The 21556-nt window shown below is 34.5% G+C and overlaps 1 protein-coding gene across 1 annotated transcript; it reads right to left on the bottom strand.

Moving 5' to 3' along the window:
- Positions 1-19885: 19885 nt before the first annotated feature.
- On the bottom strand, positions 19886-20889 carry LOC107854715 (protein NDR1). Its single transcript, XM_016699733.2, has one exon. It carries the CDS (start codon positions 20668-20670, stop codon positions 20050-20052), a length of 621 nt encoding a protein of 206 aa, XP_016555219.1. The 5' UTR covers positions 20671-20889; the 3' UTR covers positions 19886-20049.
- Positions 20890-21556: the final 667 nt, after the last annotated feature.

Below are 21556 nucleotides of genomic sequence, written 5' to 3'. Positions count from 1 at the left end.
GGGATATACGGTATAGTATTAACGTCTGACGAATGTGGCTGGAATAGGATAGTTCACCTTGATATTTCCTTAGTCTTGTTATGTTAGACTCTTGAACGTAAATAGGATAGTTATCACTTATTATTCTCAATGACTTATTATATGATTTTTGGACTGTTGGGTGTAGTTTTCATTTTGTTTATATGTTGTATATATCTGCTTTGTCTTTGGAGCTCAGTTGGCAGTTGCCTATCGAGTACCATTCATTTGGTACTCATATTACATTACTGCAGCCTGCAGATCATAGTATGGGTTATCTTTGTTGATGTGTACCTCGTGCAGAGCAGCCCTGGTTCAGAGACTTAGAGTGAGCTCCTAACGTTCGGAGTATTACTTATCTCTCTCCTATGTATTAGGCTAGTCTCTAAGTTGTATTCAGAGATAAGTGGTATCAGTGTATTTCTCCTTGATATATCACTTTTTTACTCTTATTATGTTTAGAAGCTCTTTTAATAATATCACCAGGTTTTAGTATTCTTCTGTTTATTGATCCTTGTTTAATATATTCTGCATTCTTTTTCTTATATTATTGAGTAGTCTGTTACTAACCATTCCGAACTGTGGGTTAGCTTGCCTACTGGTGAGTTATGGTAGGCGCTATTATGACCTGAAAAGCTGGTTCATGACAATTACACGTGGCTTTTTAATTAGTTGGTGCAAGTAAATGTTATCTTTCATGCGCCTCTTTTGCACATCAAGTGAGAAAATGGATTAAATAGTGTATTTGTGATCTTAACTAGTTTTGTGGGGTAGTAAGACACTCGCAAACTTTAAGTGTCTACTTGTAATTTCGGGACAACTTTAGTGGATACTCGATGAGTTTTCTCAAAATATTTTGATATATTTACATACTTCTAGTTTAAAATCATAAGATTTAAAATTCTTTTTGTGTGATAAAAAAGTGTGTCCCATAAACTCAAGGGCAAATACTAAAGAGCAGTGGTTAAATCTACTATATTGTACGGAGTGGAGTGTTTGCCAATCAACAATTCTCATACCTAGAGAATGAAGGTAGCGGAAATGAAGATGTTGCGATAAATGTGTGGGTTGACTAGAAAAGATAAGATTAGAAATGGCAAAATCCGAAATATGATGGGAGTAGTTTCGGTGGAAGAAAAGATGCGGAAAATAAGATTGAGATAGTTCGAACATGCGATAGGAGATGTACAGATGCCCCAATACGAAGATGTGAGAAGTTGGTTATGGATGATTTCAAGAGAGATAAAAGTGGACCGGAGAAATACTGAGTAAAGGTGATTTAACATGATATGATGCTATTGCAGATTACCGAGGATATAACCTTAGAGAAGAAGGTGTGCCAAACCTGAATTAGGAAAGAAAGCTAGGAGGTCGCCATATGTCTATACTTGTTGGTAGGAGTGTTGTCCTTATTAGTAGTCGTAGTGCTACGCTAGTAGTTTGTTCTTCTTGGATTCTTGTTGCTATATGTTGTTTCACTTGTAGTAATGTGTTGTGTTATTATTATTCGGTCACTATATACCGTTGTCTTACTCATTCTTGTTTTTTGTATCCTTTTTATATCTTTTGTGGGACTGTATTTTTATTTGAGTCGAGGATCTATCAAAAACAATCTCTCTACATCATCTTTGTGTTAAATTAACATAGAAACATACCACAGGTTCACATAAATCAAGAATACCTATAAAGTAACAAATATGCGAGAGGAAAGGTGCGAACCTTTGTTCGCCATTGCAACACATAACTGAAGACAAACTAGGATGAGTCTTCCTCTCCTTTTCTTATGACGGCTGGCAGCTTACGGGAATATGCCTTATGTTACAGCCAGAAGAGGGGACATAACCTTATATTTATAGGTTTAAAAGCCTTAAAATAGTTCACCCCCCATTAGGGCCTCACAGGTCTACTACAGGTCTACACTATTTCTAGCCCAGGCCAATACCTTGAAATAGATACAGGCCCATATGGAATTCGTATAAATATATAGCCTATGTCTTGTCCACCAACTGATAAATCAGCCCGTTTTACTTTAACGTAATAAAAAGCTAATGTTAAGTCCACATAAAATAAATAATTCTAACATTCTCCCACTTGGATAACGTTAACTTTTAAAGAAAAGTTTTAGAAAACTTATTTTTATGAAAATAACTTTTGGGCAGAATAGACAATGGCCATAAACATTTGGTGGTGGAACACCATCTCCAATATAGTTCAGTCACGCAAAAGACCACTGTTGAACTGCAGCAGTACTTGAATCAACCAACGATACAAGACCAGTCCACAATTACTAACACTGAAGTTTGGTAGACATAAACCAAATGATGTGATAGTGTAGAAAGAAATAGACAACATGACCCCAAATCGAGGCTACTTCATTGTTAGTCCTTCAAACGATTTTTCATATCAACATGTACGCTTAAAATCAACATGTGTACCATTAAAAAATTGCCATCAGGATTTTCTGTTACAACATGTGTGAGCACTAAAACAACATGTGCTCCACCAGAAAATCTTGATTTTCAAGGTTCAACATATGTAACATATTACATGGTGAAACAACCAGAAAATCTGCAAGGTAGAATGATAAAACATATATGTCTCCAAAAGAAAGATCTAATAAAACAACAATATGTTCTTATCAATATGAGACATAGCCCACACGTAAGGCAAAATCCTTAATATAATAAAACAATATTAAAGTGTGCACAATAATAATCAACAATATAAAGAGTGAGATGAACTTACTCCCACTGATCTTAAGATTGATGTAATGATTAATCTTGTTCTCCACAAATCCCATAAAAGTGATAATTTCCTTGAAATTCTAGTACCACTGTCGAGAAGCTTGCTTTAAGCCATAGATATATTCTTCAACTTACACACGAGATGCTCACTGCATTTACCAAAAAATTTTGATAAATAAATATTAAAAATATTTTGATTTTAGTAAATTTATCTGTCCAAAGAGGATAGGTTTCTAAATATGGAAAATATTTTCACATAATGGGGCTCATCACAATACTAATTTAAAACACACAATAAATCTCCTTTGGGCAGATCATTGTACATTCTAACTTAGTGATATCCCTCGAAATGAATTAAACAAGTCTCGTAAAGCAAAATGAATAGGTCACTTTGGTGTACACTATTTACTCTAATTTGCAAAACAAATTCAATCTCAGGGATTCATCATGTCATTGGTCAATTTGCTCATGTGACACAATAAATAACCACACAATTAAAAATATTATAAATTTGATTTAGTTACAATTCAAATAAAACCAAATTCAAATAGAATAAATAAATAAATAACAATTCAACATCTTTTATAAACAATAGCTTAAATTTTTTTTAAAATGTTATAAAATAAATAACTTTTTATATTATTTAATCTAAGCATATAGAACTAAATAAATGAATGAATCTTTAATAACATAGCTTCCAGAACGCATTCTTAAGAAGACTTTAGTTTAGATGATTTTACTTCAACCAACAACAACAACCTAGTATATTTCCACACAATGAGGTCTGGGGAGGGTGAAATGTACGCAGTCATACCGCTACCTCCGAAGAAGTAGAGAGGTTGTTTCTGATAGACCCCAGGCTCAAGAGAGAGAATAGTATAGCAAGGTCGTAATGCAACTCAAAACAGGATGTATAACACAACAAAAATAAGCGATAAATAATAACAATAAATTTCAAGGAAACACAAAATAAGTAAAGTACAAGCAATACTAAATAAGAAATAGTAAAATGGATACTCTCCTAGTAGTAAACAATACATTCACAGACTTAAGAGGGCTACCACCCCCATACTCTCCTAACACCTAGCCATAACCCACACACTCACACTAGCCTTCAACCCTAATCCGCGACCTCCACACATTCCTGACTAGGGTCGTGTCCTCAGTAAGCTACAGTTGCTCCATGTCATGCCTAATCACCTCCCTCCAGTATTTCTTTGGCCTAACTTTACCCCTCCTGAAGCCATCTAAATCTAGTCTCTCACACCTCCGAATAGGGGCATTCATTCTCCTCCTCATCACATGCCCAAACCATCTCAACTTTCCTTCTCTCATCTTGTCCTCCATCGAAGCCACTCCCACCTTCTTTTGGATAATCTCATTCCTTACTCTATCCCCTATAGTGAGACCACACATCCAATGCAACATCCTCATTTCCGCCACCTTCAATCTTTGGATATGGGAGTTCTTGACTGGACAACATTTAGCTCCATATAGCATGGCCTGACGGACTGCCACTCTGTAGAATTTGTCTTTAAGCTTAAGGGTCACCTTCCTATCACATAACACTCCTGAGGCGAGCCTCTACTTCATCCAACCTGCTCCAATATGCTTAGAGACATCCTTCTCAATCTCTCCATCCCCTTGAATCATAGACCTAAGATACTTAAAACTATCAAAAATAACACTATATAAACAAGAAATGCAGTAGAAAAACAGATGAATAAGGCACATCTTTGATAGAATCTTTCTCAAGATCATTTTTGGAACACAAGTGTAGGCTTAACTTATCACCTTTCACCACAGGTACATCACCGGGCTTACAATTTCCATTTGAAATCTTTTTCAAAATACGATAAATATAGGCCTTTTGTGAAAGCCCCAATAACTTACGAGATCTATCTCGTTAAATCTCAATGCCCAGAATAAATTATGTCTCTCCTAGATCTTTCATATCAAACATTTTGTTCAATAAATGTTTAGTTTCATGCAACAGTCTCAAATTATCACTATCAAGTAAAATATCATCAACATAAATGATAGCAAAATCAACCATAACATAAATGTCAATTCAAGAGATAATTCACCATAAGTCCGAAATAATAAGGTGAATAGTCTAATGATAAATAAATAATAATATTAAATACTCTCACTAACCCAGCAAATCAAATGACTCAACAACACCCATATTTTGAACATGTTGCATAAAAACTATGGGTCTTAGCCCCTTGGTTAGTGGATTAGCAAGCATCAAATCGGTAGGTATATGTTCAATCACAATGTCCTCCCCTTTAACCATGTTATTGGTCCCAAGATAATCAATCTGATCTTTACCATGCCTTTTGTTTTCCGGACCCTTCTTAAAAGTATGATTATTAGATCTTTCAAACTTCCTAAGTCCCTTCCTAGAGCTTCTTTTAGAATCATGAGACACTAACATAGCAACCTCACCCTTCTCCTTTTTAATAGTTCCCTCTTCAACAACACATTTAGAGATGAGATTATTGATTGACCAAGATTCATCCTAAGTATTATAGGCAGTTTTCATTTGGCTAAACTCAGCAGGCAAAGAGATAAGAGCAGAGTGAACAATGTAAGGATCAGGAAGAGTTATTTTAAGAGTTTTCAATTTGGACTGAATGTGGACTATCTTAATTATGTAATCTCTAACACCCTTAGTAAAGTCATACCTCATCCCTGCAAGTTTATTCATTACATACCACATCATATCCATAGACCTTTTATTCAAAAGCATGATATTGACCACCCAAAATATTTAAACATCACATGAGGAGTTCTTATTTCAAAACACATGAAAACTTATGCAAACTACTCCTTTTTCAATAGTTTATTATATGGTGGACATACTTTTAATAAATCACATGCAAATTCCCTATTAGTAAATATAAGCATTTGTAAATCAAGGAAAACCTCTCTCATTCGTTCATAAAATAATAACAATCCATATTATTATTAGCGCAAGGGGTTTCATAACAAGAGAGGTAATCATGCAAATCATGCTCTCATATAACTTTTCAAACTAATAGCACATGTATACATTAAAACAATTCAAGTTTAGGGAAAACAACCTCATAGTTTATATAAAATTTCATCATAAAATAGGGCATACAATGCATGCTCTTCAAATTTTAAAACCCATCTCATGTACGAAATTAAATACCTTAAATTCTTGTTTAATAGATAAATTTATGCCACGGAGTTTAGGATAGTCCCACATACAAGAAATTTTACATCTTAAGATTCAACTATTCTGGTTCGCCTTGTAGGATAGTAGAACCTGTATCTTTTAGAATGAGTTCTAGGTTCAATTTTATATATAATACTTCCGTAGGATATCCCCAAACTCGAAAATAATTTAAACTGGGTTTTCTATTGGCCCACAACTCAAAAAGGGGTTTTAGGGACGGAGTTGGAAGGAACACGATTAAGAATGTACATGGATGTTTTAATACCTTCACTCAAATGAACTCACGTAAGTTAGATCTACTCATCATACTTCTCATCATGTCTTTTAATGTACGATTTCACCTTTCAAGATAGTGAAAAACTTATGAAACAATTTTAATATGCAAATACTACCAATACATTTAGACACTTTTGACAAGGTATAAAGCAGCGGAAAACTTTGTCAACAAAAACAATTATTTTTTTTGCAATTACTGCTCCAAATAATTTTCTTTTAAACTAACAACACTGCTTAGATTAATTTCCACATCTAACGGAAACAACTGCTCCATTACCCACTCAATAACCCCTAGAACCCGAAAAACACGCCACAATTTTATATTTTTTAAAAAAATCCAATTGATTTGGTATTTTGATTTCATCCACTTTCCCAAATCCAATGGATTTAACCATTGGATGAATAAAGTAGTGTGTAGCAATCGGAATGAAGTTAGCACCCAAAAGGAAAAGGTAAATCATTTCAGATTTAAGTTTAAGACGGAGTGCATAACAATCATTATTTCCAATTATTTTTCTCGTAAACTGAGTAATAGGGTTCAAGATCTACGTGAAAAGCTCTGATACCAAGTGCTAAATTAACATAGAAACACACCACAGGTTCACATAAATCAAGAACACCTATAAAGTAACAAATATGCGAGAGGAAAGGTGCGTACCTTTGTCCGCCATTGCAATACGTGACCAAAAATGAACTAGGCTGAGTTTTTCTCTCCTTTACTTATGACGACTGGCAGCTTATGGGAATAAGTCTTATGTTAAAGCCAAGAGAGGGGATCGAGCCTTATATTTATAGGCTTAAAATCCTTAACCTAGTGCACCCCCATTATGGGCTCACAGGTCTACTACAGGCCTACACTATTGCTAGCTCACATCAATAACATGAAATAGATACAGGCTCATATGAAATCCGCAAGAATACACGGCCTGTGTCTTGTCCACCAACTAATAAAATCAGTGTTAGAATACGTACCCTACTGATTTTAGTGTTTTACTCTAATAGTTGCCTATTAATGGAATAGGTCAACTGACGTGGTTCACGTAAGTAAAAATGAAGATAACTATTTTTACGTGGAAAACACCTAGCTCAAGAAAGGTGTAAAAAAATATGACCTGTACCTCAACAGGATTTAACCCCAACTTCACTAAATACTCTTGAGCCTCAACAATCAACAAAATTACAAAACTTCTTGTAAATTAGGAATTAAATCTTCTAACCCCAATTACTATAAAAACACAAATCTTCCCAAGATAAGTGTTCCCAAGTCTTCGACTTCCCTAACTTGAAGACACGGCTCCTAACTTAGTTTATGATTCATTGAGACCAGAACAATAACTCATTACAACACAAAGAACCTACCTATTACACAAAGTCTATGACTTGCTAAGTAAGGGACCGAGTTCTTCTTCAAATAAGTGAACTGTTTTGCTAATTATTGATTATCTTGTCAGTGCATAAGTAAAACTTTGAATTTTATATATTTTATTTAAGACAACTCCTTGATAATTCCTTTAGTTGATGTACTCTACTATCTTCAATAGGACTCCCAGGTAGTTTTACTCTTTGTTGCTGCCATCTCTTACCTTGACTGAATTGGACTCTTTTTCTTCATCTCTTAGTCTAACTGGACTCCTTGATCAATTTAAACTCTAAGTGTTGCACTTATCTTCTCCTCAATCTTTTTGTTGTATGTGATAAGAATTAGTAACAACTTTGAGCTTCCTTGCTTATCCACTTTTGTCTTAATGCCTTGTCAGTCTTGCATCAACTTCAATATACAGTACATATGAGAACCAGTAACTTCTCTTTCTTCACTTGTGTGAAACAGCTTGCATAACATATTTCATTCACATGTCCATTATCAAAACTTCACATTCCCAAACAAATTTCCTTTTTTTTATGATGACAAATTTAGTAGTACAATATCCATCATAAGATCCTGATATACTCAATAAAGGGAATTAATTAAAAGAACACAGAATGAAATAGGTTAGTCAATTGAGTTATCAGCATTGCATGATCTATTCTACCCCGTTTTGACATCATCGAAAAGCTGGGCCCAAAAAGTAAAAAATGTCTATTAATCTGTGGCAACTGGGGCTACCACTAAGATAAGTAAAACATAGAGTAAAAAGGACATTCATGCAATATGAAAAAAATAGAAGCAGGACACAAATAATCAAAGGAGACCATTTCATTCATAATCAAAATATAAGTAGAGATTACCTAAAAGCAATAAGGAGAGAGCAGGCTAGCCACTGAAGGAAACAAAAGAATAGGACAGTCCTAAGGCACTAAGAAGGGAATTATGTATATGAGGAGGAGGGGATAAGGAAGGTCAATTTTTGAATAATATCAGCATTTTCAGGTCTTTCACGCTCCAAGGAAGCTTTAAGTGAGGCAATCTGTGCTTGTAGAGCCCTTTTCTCATCAGCATAGGCAGCTTGAGTAGTTTTTGGTGCAGCCTGAGCAACATCCATATCAATAGTCTTTGTTGTAAGTGCATTCCTTAACCTCTACACAGGGTTATCAGTACTTCTCATGGAAATAGGCAACATCATATGGTTTTCTGATCTTATGACATTCTTGGTGGTTTGTAGAGACCACACTTTGACTGGTACATGGAAATCCTCAAAAATAGAAGTGAGCCAAAACTCATATGGCAAAGCAAGGCCATTTGCATCTTGAAGTAAGACCCTCTGCATGTTCTTAATCATGAGTCGAGGTAGGTCTATCTGTACTTCAGTATCCAGCAGTTCCATTAGGGTAAGATCAAGAAATTGGCTACAATTCTTCTTTCTTGTCGAGGAAGGATCATTTTATGAATAACATTGAAGTATAGATGATAGAGTGGGGATATATCATACTTAAGGACCCTACGATGAGTGACAAGATGAGGATTTCCAGAGAACTTTTTGGATATTTCAAGAGCAGAGGCAAGATTATCGAGAGGAGGCCAGGAAACCTTGACATAATGACCCCAACCCCCAGTAGGGATATTCAAGATTCGAGCAAGGACGACAATATAAAGATTAATGGTAATCCCATGAACATTTGTCAATAATATTTCTCCAATGGCAACCCCATTAGTATAAAACTCATAGACTTCATCTTTTCCAAACTTACGTTGCTGATTACCTTGAAGAACCAAGTGTGACCACCCCTGAGCTTCTAATTTTGAGACCAAGACATCTATTTCAGGGCCCCTAAATCCAGTGACAACAAGTCCCCAAGCCAACTTTTATTTTTAAAAGTGGATAATATGAGCTGACTAAGAAGCGTTGTCAACAGGAGTATCCATATCAAAATTAAAATCAAAATCTGGATCAATCTCAGTAGAGGGTGTAGGGGGATAATTTGAGAGAGACTTGGAGTCTGATGAGTTAGAAGGAACAGGTGCCTCAACCTGTTTCTTTGACTGGGAAGCAGCTCTCTTAGTAGTGGACTAAGAAGAAGACGAAGCCTTGGAAGTAGGTGTGGTTTTAGACTGAAAAGAGGGTTTTTGAGAAGAAGAGAGTTTTAGAACCTTTTCTTTGATGGTTTTTCCTTTTCGTACTAAACAAAGAAGGATATCAGGAGTACAGGAAGTAGGAGGAGAAGGAGAAGCAGATTTAGCAACTCGTTTCCTCTTGCTTACTTGAAGAGATTTTGAAAGTAAAGCTTTTCTCTGATTTTTCGTCTATCGAGTATGAGGAGTCTGAGGAGTGGTTCGAACAGGAGTAGGTTCACCCAATTCTTGGTCTTCAACAATAATGGGAGGGGTGAAGAAGGCTTTCTTTTGGACCTGGATCTCCTTGGAAATAAATTGACAATGGGGTCATCATCAGTGTTGATAATTTAGAGTGGGGTCGTAGGTAGAAGTAAGGGTTTCAAGAAGGATGAAAGATTTAAAGAAAATTAGGTACAAGGGTTTGAGAAATTTCAAAAGGCTATAAAATCTGATAATTTTATAGTGATTGGAGGAGGGAATAGAGGTGGTAAGGTGATATTGGGATGAAGAACAATGGTGGAAGAGGGATTTATGATAGAGTCTGAGGAAGCGGTAGATGATGAAGATGCCATAGTGAGAAAGAAGCAGTAAGTTGTTCTTGATTGTGAAATAGTTGGAGATTGAATGAATGTTAAGGGAGAGAAAGAAGAATATTTAAGGAGAAAGAGAAAAGAAGATGAAACGTAAAGGAACTATATCTAACAAGGAAACGTAATGATGAAGATGTCCAGTGTTGATGGGAAAGCAATAACAGCTTTTTAAAAAAAACTCCTGAGTTTTTTTTGGCGGTTTTGGGTGTAGTAAAGAAATATGTGGCATACCCATTTTCCTCAGTGCATTTTTAAGTAAAATATACTCATACCTTAATCTTCTAAAATAAGATAGAAAATTGCTTGAGTATTCCAGCATCTCTGCAAAATCAACACATGAATGATTCAACTTACTCTCAATTTTCAAAATTAGGATACACAATTAAATGTGTAAGACTGAATTAATCAACAATCACTTTAGAGCAACTTATTCTAGTCAATCATTAAGGGAGATTTATGCAATTTTAATCATCCCCAAGGCTAACCTATTCTTTTTAAAATATTCTCTACTTAAAGCCTTAGTGAATATGTTAGCAATTTGTTCATCAGCAAAACAAAACATGATTGATATCAACCCTTTTTCAACATTATCTCTAAGGAAGTGATGTTGAATATCAATATATTTAGTTCTCTTATGTTGGACAGGATTTTTGGCAATATTTATAGCACTTGTGTTATCATAGAAAATAGGAACACATCCAACATCCATACCAAAATCCATGAGTTATTATTTAATCCACAACAACTAAGCACAACAGGATCTTACAGCAACATATTTGGCCTCAGCAGTAGACAAGGCTACTGAGTTTTGCTTCTTAGTGAACCAGGTAATCAAACATGATCCAAGAAAGTGTGCCATGCCTATGTTGCTCTTCCTTTCAACCAGGTATCCTGCATAGTCAGTATCAAAATATCCAACCAAGTTGAAGTTACTACCTTTTGGGTACCATAGACCAAGATCACTAGTTCCTTTGAGATATCTAAAGATCATTTTCACAGATTTTAGATGAGACTCTTTGGGATTTGCTTTAAATCTAGCACACAGTCCTACACTGAACACAATATTAGGCATGCTTTTTGTGATATACAGTAATGACCCTATCATCCGTCTGTATATCTTTTGCTTCACATTAGAACCTATTTCATCTAAATTAAGTTTTGTAGCAGTGGCTATTGGAGTGCTGATCTCTTTTGCCTCTTCTATGAAGAATCTTTTGAGGAGTTCTTTTACATACTTCTGTTGATGGATCATTGTTCCAGATGCTGTTTGTTTGATTTCCAATCCCAAGAAGTAATTTCACTTCCCCATCATGCTTATTTCAAATTCACAACTCATGAGTTTGGTAAAATCATGAGTCAAGTTCATGTTTGTGGAGCCAAAAATAATGTCATCTACATACACCTACACAACCAACAAATCTTTTCCATTAGTTTTCAAGAAAAGAGTGTTGTTAATTTTACCTCTAGTGTGACCACGCTCCAGTAGAAACTTTGACAATCTCTCATACCAAGCTCTTGGAGCTTATTTCAACCTATACAAAGCCTTGTCCAGTTTATACACATGATCAGGAAACTCCTTGCTTTCAAATCCTAAAGGTTGTTTAACACATACCTCCTCTTTGAGAATGTCATTCAAGAATGCACTTTTAACATCCATTTGATAAAGAATGAACTCCATATAAGCAGCAAATACAACAAGTAATCTAATAGCTTTAATTAAGGCTACAGGAGCAAAAGTCTCATCAAAATCTATGCCTTCTTCTTGATTGCATCCTTGGACAACCAATCTTGCCTTGTTCCTTGTAACTGTTCTATGCTCATCAACTTTATTTCTATACAACCACTTAGTCCCAATTACTATTCTATATTTTGGGAGAGGAACCAAGTGCGGGAGAGGAACCAAGTGCCATACTTTTCTTCTCTCAAACTAATTTAACCCTTCTTGCATAGCTATGATCCAATCAGCATCAAGCAGAGTTTCAGTTACCTTTTTTGGCTTAATTTCTGACAGGAATGCCTTGAAAGCACACATGCTTCTCAATCCAGACCTAGTGGTGATCCCAGAAGTGAGATCAGTGAGAACATTCTCAATGGGATGTGAACCTTGATACTTGTAACCTTTTGGGACCAAACCTAGTGAGCTACTTAGATGGTTGCTAAGTTCCCTCTATCACTAAGCCTCCATAATCAGTTCCTTCTATTGAGGTGACTCTTTATTTGGTAGCTCCAGTCGATGAACTAGGTTGTGTAACCTATTCCTCAGAGTCACTTCCTTCCTGCAAATTAGTCTTAACACAGGATTCATCAAAAACTACATGCACACTTCTTCAACATAATTTGTTCTAATTTTTAGAACCCTATAGGCCTTACTGTGAAGTAAATAATCTAAGAAGATTCCCTCATCACTTTTAGCATCAAATTTTCCCAAATTATCCTTTCCATTATTATGAATGAAACATTTACAACCAAAAGTTCTAAAATGAGAAATATTTGGATTTCTTCCTTTAAGTAATTCATAGGGAGTCTTCTCTAGAATAGGTTTGATCATGCATATATTTATGATATATGTTTCAGTACTAATTGCCTCAGCCTAGAGGTTTTTAGCAAGATTTCCTGCAAGCATCATTGTTCTAGCCATATCTTTCAAGGTTCTATTCTTTCTTTATACCACTTCATTTTGTTGTGGTGTCCTGGGAGAAGAGAAGTTATGATCTATACCATTTGTAGAGCAGAATTTTAGGAACTTAACATTCTCAAATTCTGTACCATGGTCAGATCTTATGGAAACTAGAGAAATGCCTACTTTCTTTTCAATTTTCTTAATGAAAATAGTAAAGACATCAAAGGCATCTTCTTTAGAAGCTAGAAATAATGTCCAGGTAAATCTGGAACAATCATCAACAATTATAAAAACATACCTTTTTCCACCTCTACTTTGAAGTCTCATTAGTCCACACAAATCCATATGGACCAAGTCGAGGCACTTGGTAGTGCTGACTTAGTTCTTTGACTTAAAAGAAGATCTTACCTGCTTCCCCCTTTCACAGGCACTACATACCTTTTCTTCCTTGAACTTGGTCTTGGGCAAACCCAACACCATATCTTTGGAAGAAATTATGTTCATTTGTTTTAGACTTGCATGTCCAAGTCTCCTGTGCCAAAGGAGGGGATCATTTTTTATTGCACTCAGACAGGTCAACTCTGCATCTGGTATTGCCAATATGTCAGCTTTGTATATATTTCTGAACTCCTTGTAGTGAGCACAATATCTTTGGTGTCCATCCTCTTGACTCTGACTCCTGCAGAAGTAAAAATAACCTTGTTACCTTTACCACACAGTTGTGAAATGCTTAGCAGGTCGTGCTTCAATCCTTCAACAAGATAGACATCTTCCAATGCTCTTGACTCAGATGTGCTAATTTTTTCAACTCCAGTGATGATTCCCTTTTTACCATCACCAAAAGAAATTCTTCCTCAATTTATTTTGGAGAGTGAAAGGAACTTTTTCTTATCACTAGTAATGTGTCTTGAGCAAGCACTGTCCAGGTACCAATACTTTTTTCTTCCTTTCACCTTCTCCTGCAAGAAATCAAAGGTTAGCCTTTGGAACCCAGACGAGCTTGGGTCCAGTCCTATGAGTAAATAGATGAATTAAATTTTTTCTAGTCCATGCAGGCAACATGTAATGTGACCTGTTTCTCTAACCAGTATTAGTTCTTTTTTTCTTGGTCTAAGAGAATTTATTAGCCAGATTATGGCAGCTAGATCTGCTTTTGGCAGCCACAGGACATTTAGTGGTTGGATGTCCAAGATTATCACAGATATAGCACAGGTCTTAAGGATCATTAGGATTTATGTAAAAACCTAAACTTGCTTTTTCACTGTGATTTCTTTCACTCAGCTTGTGAACAATTCTTGAAGAATTTGTCCACCTGTTTGCTCTTTCAAGATCAAGTTTAAGTTTAGAGACTTCTTGACTCATCTTATTCATCATTTCAGTTGTATCATAACATTTTTGTTTGTATTCAACTAACTCAAGTTTAGCATTTTCTTGTTCTTTACTCATGGCCTCTTTTCCATTTTCAGTGAGAGTTCATTTCAGAACTTCATACTTAAGGTCCTTGTTTGAAGAATCAAGTTGTGCAACCTGTTTCTTGAGAGTGTAGTTCTCTTCTTCAACAGTGTTTTTGCAAGCTTTTAAATCAATGAGATCGAATTTTAAACTTACAAGACTGTTGAATACCTCATCCCTATCAGAAGTTAATTCTTGGAAATTATTAATTAGAGTACTCATCAAAGAAATAAGTTTTGTTTTAGAAAACAAATGCAGCTTTTCTTTGAGTTCAAGTATACTTACCTCAGAAGCATCATTTTCTTCCTCTAAGTCTAAATCTCCAAGAGTTATGAGTGTTGTTTTATCAACTTCATCATCATCTGAATTAGATCTCTATGTTGCTATCATTGCACGTTCTTCTTTCTCCTTCCTTTTGGCTTTGTCTTTCAGTTCTTTTTCAGCCCTTTTCTTTCTCCATTCTATTTCCCAAACAGGATAGTCTCTAATGTGATGATCAGTCTTACCACACTTGTAGCATCTATTTGGATTGTCATTAGAACGTTTCTTGCTACCTGTTCCCTTCTTCTTTTTAAAGAATTTGCTGAAGTTTTTGGTTATGAAAGCAACTTGTTCCATGTCAAGTTCAATCTCTTCATCACTATCTGAAGCCTTCAAAGCCAAGATTTTCTGAGGAGTTGTTTGTTCTCTGGTTCCATCAATTTCCATTTCATAAGTTCGCAAGTTCCCTAGCAGTTCATCCAGGGTCATACCTGTAGATCCTTATTTGCCTCCCTAATTGCAGTTACCTTAACATTCCATTTTAATTTTGGTAGCACCCTCAATACTTTTTCAACTTGTTCCTCCTCAGTGACGACTTTTCCCAAGGAAGTCAGCTCATTTGTTAAGGCAGTAAGTCTTGTCATCATCTCATGCAAGGATTCATTTTCCTTCATCTTAAATGCCTCATACTCAGTAAAAAGAAGAGAAATCCTGAATTTTCTTACCTGAGAGGTACCCTCATGTGCATTGGCCTGTGCATCCCAAATTTGCTTAGTAGTGGTGCAGGTTGACACTTTGTTGTATTCAGCAGGTCCTAATCCACAGACTAAGATGTTCTTAGCCTTAGCATTTTTCTTTAATGCCACTAAGTCATCAGCAGTAAATTCACTCCTTACTTTCTTGACTTGTTCACCATCACCAACTTCATTGGAATAGTAGGACCATCAGTAATCCTATCCATAATTCATAGTCTTCACCTTGGATGAACATTTTCATCCTGGCTTTCCACCAAATAAAGTGAGAACCATTAAACAGTGGAGGTCTAGTAGTTGACTGAACTTCACTATGACCAGTAGGAGGTGCGGAATTCATCATTGTGATCTTTTTTTAGGTGTTAGCCTTATTTAAGACAACCTCTCTCTAATACCACTTGTTAGAATATGTACCCTACAGATTTTAGTGTTTTACTCTAATAGTTGTCTATCAGTGGAACAGGTCAACTAACGTGGTTCATGTAAGTAAAAATGAAGACAACTATTTTTACGTGGAAAACACCCGACCCAAGAAAGGTGTAAAAAACCACGACCTGTACCACTACAGGATTTAACCCCAACTTCACTAAATACTCTTGAGCCACAACAATCAACAAAATTACAAGACTTCTAGTAAACTAGGAATTAAATCTTCTAACTCCTGTTTCTACAAAAACACAAATCTTTCCAAGATAAGTGTTCCCAAATCTTCGAGTTTCCTAACTTGAAGACACAGCTCCTAACTCAGTTTTATGATTCACTGAGACTAGAACAATGACTCGTTACAACTCAAAGAACCTACCTATTACACAAAGTCTACGACTTTCTAAGTAAGGGACCGGGTTTTTCTTTAAGTAAGTGAACTGTTTTGCTGATTGTTGATTATCTTGTCAGTGCATAAGTGAAACTTTGAATGTCATATGTTGTATTTAAGACAACTACTTGATAAGTCCTTTAGTTGATGTACACTACTATCTTCTATAGGACTCCCAGGTAGTTTCACTCTTTGTTGCTGCCATCTCTCACCTTGACTGAATAGGACTCTTTTACTTCATCTCTTAGTCTAGCTGGACTCCTTGATCAAGTCAAACTCTAAGTGTTGCACTTATCTTCTCCTCAATCTTTTTGTTGTATGTGATAAGCATTAGTAACAATTTTGAGATTCCTTGCTTATCCACTTTTGTCTTAATGCCTTGTCAGCCTTGCATCAACTTCAATAAGCAGTACATGTGAGAACCAGTAACTTCTCTTTCTTCACTTGTGTGAAACAACTTGCATAACATATTTCATTCACATGTCCATCATCAAAACTTCACATTCCCTAACAATCAGCCTGTTTTACTTTAACGTAATAAAAAGTTAATGTTAAGTCAACGTAAAATAAATAATTCTAACACTTTGAAGTAATGTTATGGATTGCGTACAATACTCTATCTTCTCGAGACCTCTCTGTATGAGAATACACTAAGTTTGTTATTATTGTTATTGTATTTTTTATAGTTTGTATCAAAATAAAATTAGACATATAAACTGAAAGCAGGTGGAACTATAGTTCTATCTGTTGAACCTAAAATCTATATATAGAGATTTGACTATGTAACGATCCAAGTGAAAAACTTGAAGCAGGCAACTTAGCATTCCTAAAGATATTTTAATTTTGGAAATATATTCATAAATAACGAAACTAGATAACAAATCCTAGAATAATCTCATGAGATTGACAGATTGATTCTTTTATTCTTAATAAAAAATGTTGGGTTCGAAAAATTATGTTGTAACGTGTATATAGTATACAGATTTAAATTTAAATATGAGAAACTTGAATATATAATATGTAAAATGTCATCCTTGCAACTAGATTATTAAAAGAAAAATGCTCTCCTCAACTTTTGACTTCTAATTCTGGTGTTACATAACAATTTATTTATTTAAAATATTGGTTTTACTAATATTAATTGTAACGTAAGCCGCCAAATATTTTCTTTGTTCACATTTGTTTTTATACGTCTTTTAAAAAGTAATAAACAAAATGCTGAAATTTTTATTATGTCACTTCGAGTTATTAAGTTATCTAAAAAAAAAAAAAAAAAAAAGCAAGTAATAAACAAAATGCTGATATTACTATGTCACTTCGAGTTATTAAGTTATCTTAAAAAGAAAAAAAAAAAGCAGAAGGGAGATAATCTGGTGCACCAAAAATCTTAGTATGTGCGAAGTTCGGAGATATACTGAACCACAAGGATCAATTATATTCTCATCTTACATTTTTGCAACAAATTATTTTCACAACTTGAACAAGTAACCTCTTTATCACATGAAAATAATTTTATCAGTTACACTAGAACTTTTCCTCTATTATTCAGTTATCTGAATATTTGAAAATAAATAATACTTAATTATAAAATTTAAAAAAAATATAAAATAGTAAATTATCTCAATGTATTAAGCGTTTTTTTCTCTTACCTACTTCACTACATGTTGACAACTAGAGGAATTAATAACAACAAAGTAAAACATTGGAAATATTAATTATGTGAACTTGAAATAGACCTCAATTTATTTTATTTTATAAGCCAACTCAAATGAATTTTTTAAGAAGGCTAGGTCACATTAACCTCGATGAATTATTAAAGGAGACATCAATGAATAAAAAATTAAATATACTCCGTCTATTTTAATTTATTTATCTTATTTTTTTTAGTTATTCAAAATTAAAAATGTTGAAAGTTATTTAATTCTAAGCTACAAAGAAAAAAGATATTTTGATATATTCTACATACTTCTTGTTTAAACCACAAGATTTAAAAGTGTTATTGTGTGATAAGAAGATATCTCCTAAGCTCAAGGGCAAGTTCTACACAGTAATGGTTAGACCGACTAATGTTGTATGAAGTGGAGTGTTGGCCAGTCAACAATTCTCATACTCCGAGGAAGAAGGTGGCGGAAAAGAAGATGTTGCAATAAATCTGTGGGTTGACTGGGAGAGATAGGATTAGAAATGAGGAAATTCGAAATAAGGTGGGAGTGATCTTGGTGGAAAACAAAGTGCAAAAATGAGGTTGAGATGATTCAGACATGTAATCAGGAATGCACAAATTCCTCAGCACGGAGATGTGAGAAGTTGACTATGAATAATTTCAGGAGAGATAGAAGTAGACCAAAGAAATATCGAGTAAGAGGTGATTAGACATGATATGACGCGGTTGCAGCTTACCAAGGATATGACCTTAAATAGGAAGGTGTGGCGAATCCGGATTAGAGCAGAAGGCTAGGAGGTTGGAATGTGCATATGCTCGTAGGTAGGAGTGTTGTCCTTCCCAGTAGTCATAGTGCTACCCTAGTAGTTTGTCGTTTTTGAATTCTTGTTACTATGTGTTGTTTCACTTTTAGTATTGTATTATGGTAGTATTGTTCTGTAACTATCTACTGTTGAGTTATTCATTTTTGTTTTTTTAACCCTTTTTATATATTTTTCGAGATTGTATTTTGTATTGAGCCGAGGATCTATCGAAAACAATCTCTCTACATCATTTATGAGGTAGTAATATGAACGGCGTATAATATTCTACCTTTTCTCCAAATCTCTCTATATTAGAATATACTAGACATATTATTATTGTTATTATACTTTGTTAAATTTCATATCAAATTAAAATCAGAAAACAGATCGAACTATAGTTCTATCTGGTGAACCTACCATCTATATCTGGAGGTTTAACTATGTAATAATTAAAGTGAAAAACTTGAAGCAGACAACTTAGGATTCCTAAAGATATTTTAATTTTGGGAATATATTCATAATTAATGGAACTAGATAAAAAGTAGAATAGTGTTCTAATCATATTGACAGATCAATTCTTTTATTCTTAAACAAAAATTGTGGGTTGGATAAATTATGTTGCAACTTGTATACCGTATACAACTTGAATATTTGAATCTTTAGTGAAATTTCTGATCTCGCTATTATTTTTATTAGATCTTTCAAATTTAAATTAATTGAATCCGTTGACGTTGTAGCCATATGTTGCTCGGACCCTTCGGTATCCTTATTTCCACGCTCGGACCCTTTTAGGATTCACATTAAATTAAGAGACATTAAATTAAGACAACTTATTTTGGATGCTTTGACTTCATCTATGGCCAAGAAGTATAATTAATTAACTAAGAATGTTGTTGAATTAAAATTGATAATATCCCCTACCCCCACCTCCATTCACACAGAGATTTCATGTTTTTGCTTTCACTCGAACTCACAACTATAAAATTGGAAGTTGAGGGCACATACCATGTGAGCCAACCCCTCTTGTCACACTGGAATCTTAAAATTCATATGATGAAGAATTTGACTCTAATTCGTATCTATATCAGGTATCCACACTCGAATACGAACAATATAGCCCTTTAGTGATTTACGTACGTGATATAAATTCAAATTAATCAGACGTCAAATACTAGATAATCAAACAAACGGACAAACAAAAGTAAAGAATCATACATTAATAATTGTTGAAACAAAATAAAATATGAACATTAAACAATGCAAGTAGTCCTTTACAACCTGGAAATAAAGAATAACAAAAAGTCCACTAACTTAAATTACTAATCAAAAGATGCCCTCGACATGAACCCTAAAAACAATTAAACTAAAAATGACAAAACAAATAATGTAAATCCAAAAACCCCAAAACAAAATCTAATTTGTTGTGCACTAGATTTACCAGTATTATCAACTTCAACTTTTTTTTCCACAACATAATTATGTTTTTTAGTATACCAAAATATAATTTTGTACTTAATTCTACTACTCACTTCAACTTTAAATGTTGCCTTTGATCCATTTGAAACAACCTTAATTGCATCATCCCATGGCATATTATGTGCCTCAATCATGCCACTTTTAGAAGTTTCTTTGCCTTTACCTTGTTTAAATCCATCAAATGTATAATTACCTATAGGGTAACTTGTATTTGTACCATAGTAGAAATTAAGTGTAATGTCATTGTAGCGAATGCTTTTGTCCTTCATTCCATTGTTCAAATTGAGTTGAAATGATACATGGTTGTCGCGGCTAGTCATGTTGCTGCTGGAGTTGACCGATTTATCAAGGCCTCGCACGTAAACATCTCCAATGGAACATTTAGGCTTTGTGGTACGTAGACTTATCCATAGGACCAAAGCTAGGACACCGAAACTCACTATGACTTTGACCCACTGCCAAGCACGTGAGCTCCTAGAGGAAGAGAAATCGTAATCCGACATGCTGGAAAGTCAGAGTGACGAATTCAAGATATGAACTTAATAGATTCAATCGAACGTGATATTTTTCAGGGTGATGGAGGACTCTAACAATGTTTCATAAGATGAAAGATGAAGAAGAAATTGGAAATGAATGAGTACATAGAAGTGGCGGACAATTTTCTTGAGATGTGAATAATTTTTATGGTTTTAAATAGACAAGATATGAGGTTTTCTGAATTTTTAAAGAAGACTTTGGATCATTGATTCTTCTATTTTAGACCTCATTTTGTTTGTTATTTTCTTCTTTGCCCTTAGTTATTTGTTTCCAATGAAATTTCATGGACAATATTGAAGTAATTTCTGAAAATCCTAAGTATGTTATAAAATTATATATAAGTAATCAATAATATAACAAAGTGGAGGAAATTGTAGTCTTCTCATTCCATTTCTTTGTAAACTAAGGCTATTTATAGTAGCCAAAAATACAAGATAAATTCCACCTTAAGAGGTGGAGTATTACTTGGCAAGAAGCCAAAGCAAAGGAAGCCACATGGCTTACACATGGCATCCATATATCTTAACACTTCCTCTTGGATGTCTATGTAAAGAAAATCTATTGAATACGCATTTGAGTGCTGCCTCATTAAAAACTTTACCAGAAAAAATTCAATGGGATGAAAACCTTGGCTAAGGAATAAAGAGTACAACACGTATTCTTACTCTCCCTGATGAAGACTTCGATTCAACCGTTTCAGTCTTCGCATCCCAATCTTATATACCATCTTCTCAAAGATTGAAATTGGTAAAGATTTGGTGAACAAATCTACTGGATTGTCGCTGGAACATATTTGTTGTACATCAATATCGTCTTCTTCAGGAGATCATGTGTGAAGAAGAACTTTGGTGA

Source organism: Capsicum annuum, chromosome 1 (genome assembly GCF_002878395.1).
Source record: "Capsicum annuum cultivar UCD-10X-F1 chromosome 1, UCD10Xv1.1, whole genome shotgun sequence".
Classification (NCBI taxonomy): domain Eukaryota; kingdom Viridiplantae; phylum Streptophyta; class Magnoliopsida; order Solanales; family Solanaceae; genus Capsicum; species Capsicum annuum.
Note: the sequence above shows the minus strand (reverse complement) of the source record. Positions and strands in the feature narration are given on the sequence as shown.

What these genes read in the sequence shown, in the direction of transcription:
- LOC107854715 (XM_016699733.2), bottom strand. Translation starts at nt 20,670, where the DNA reads ATGTCGGATTACGATTTCTCTTCCTCTAGGAGCTCACGTGCTTGGCAG.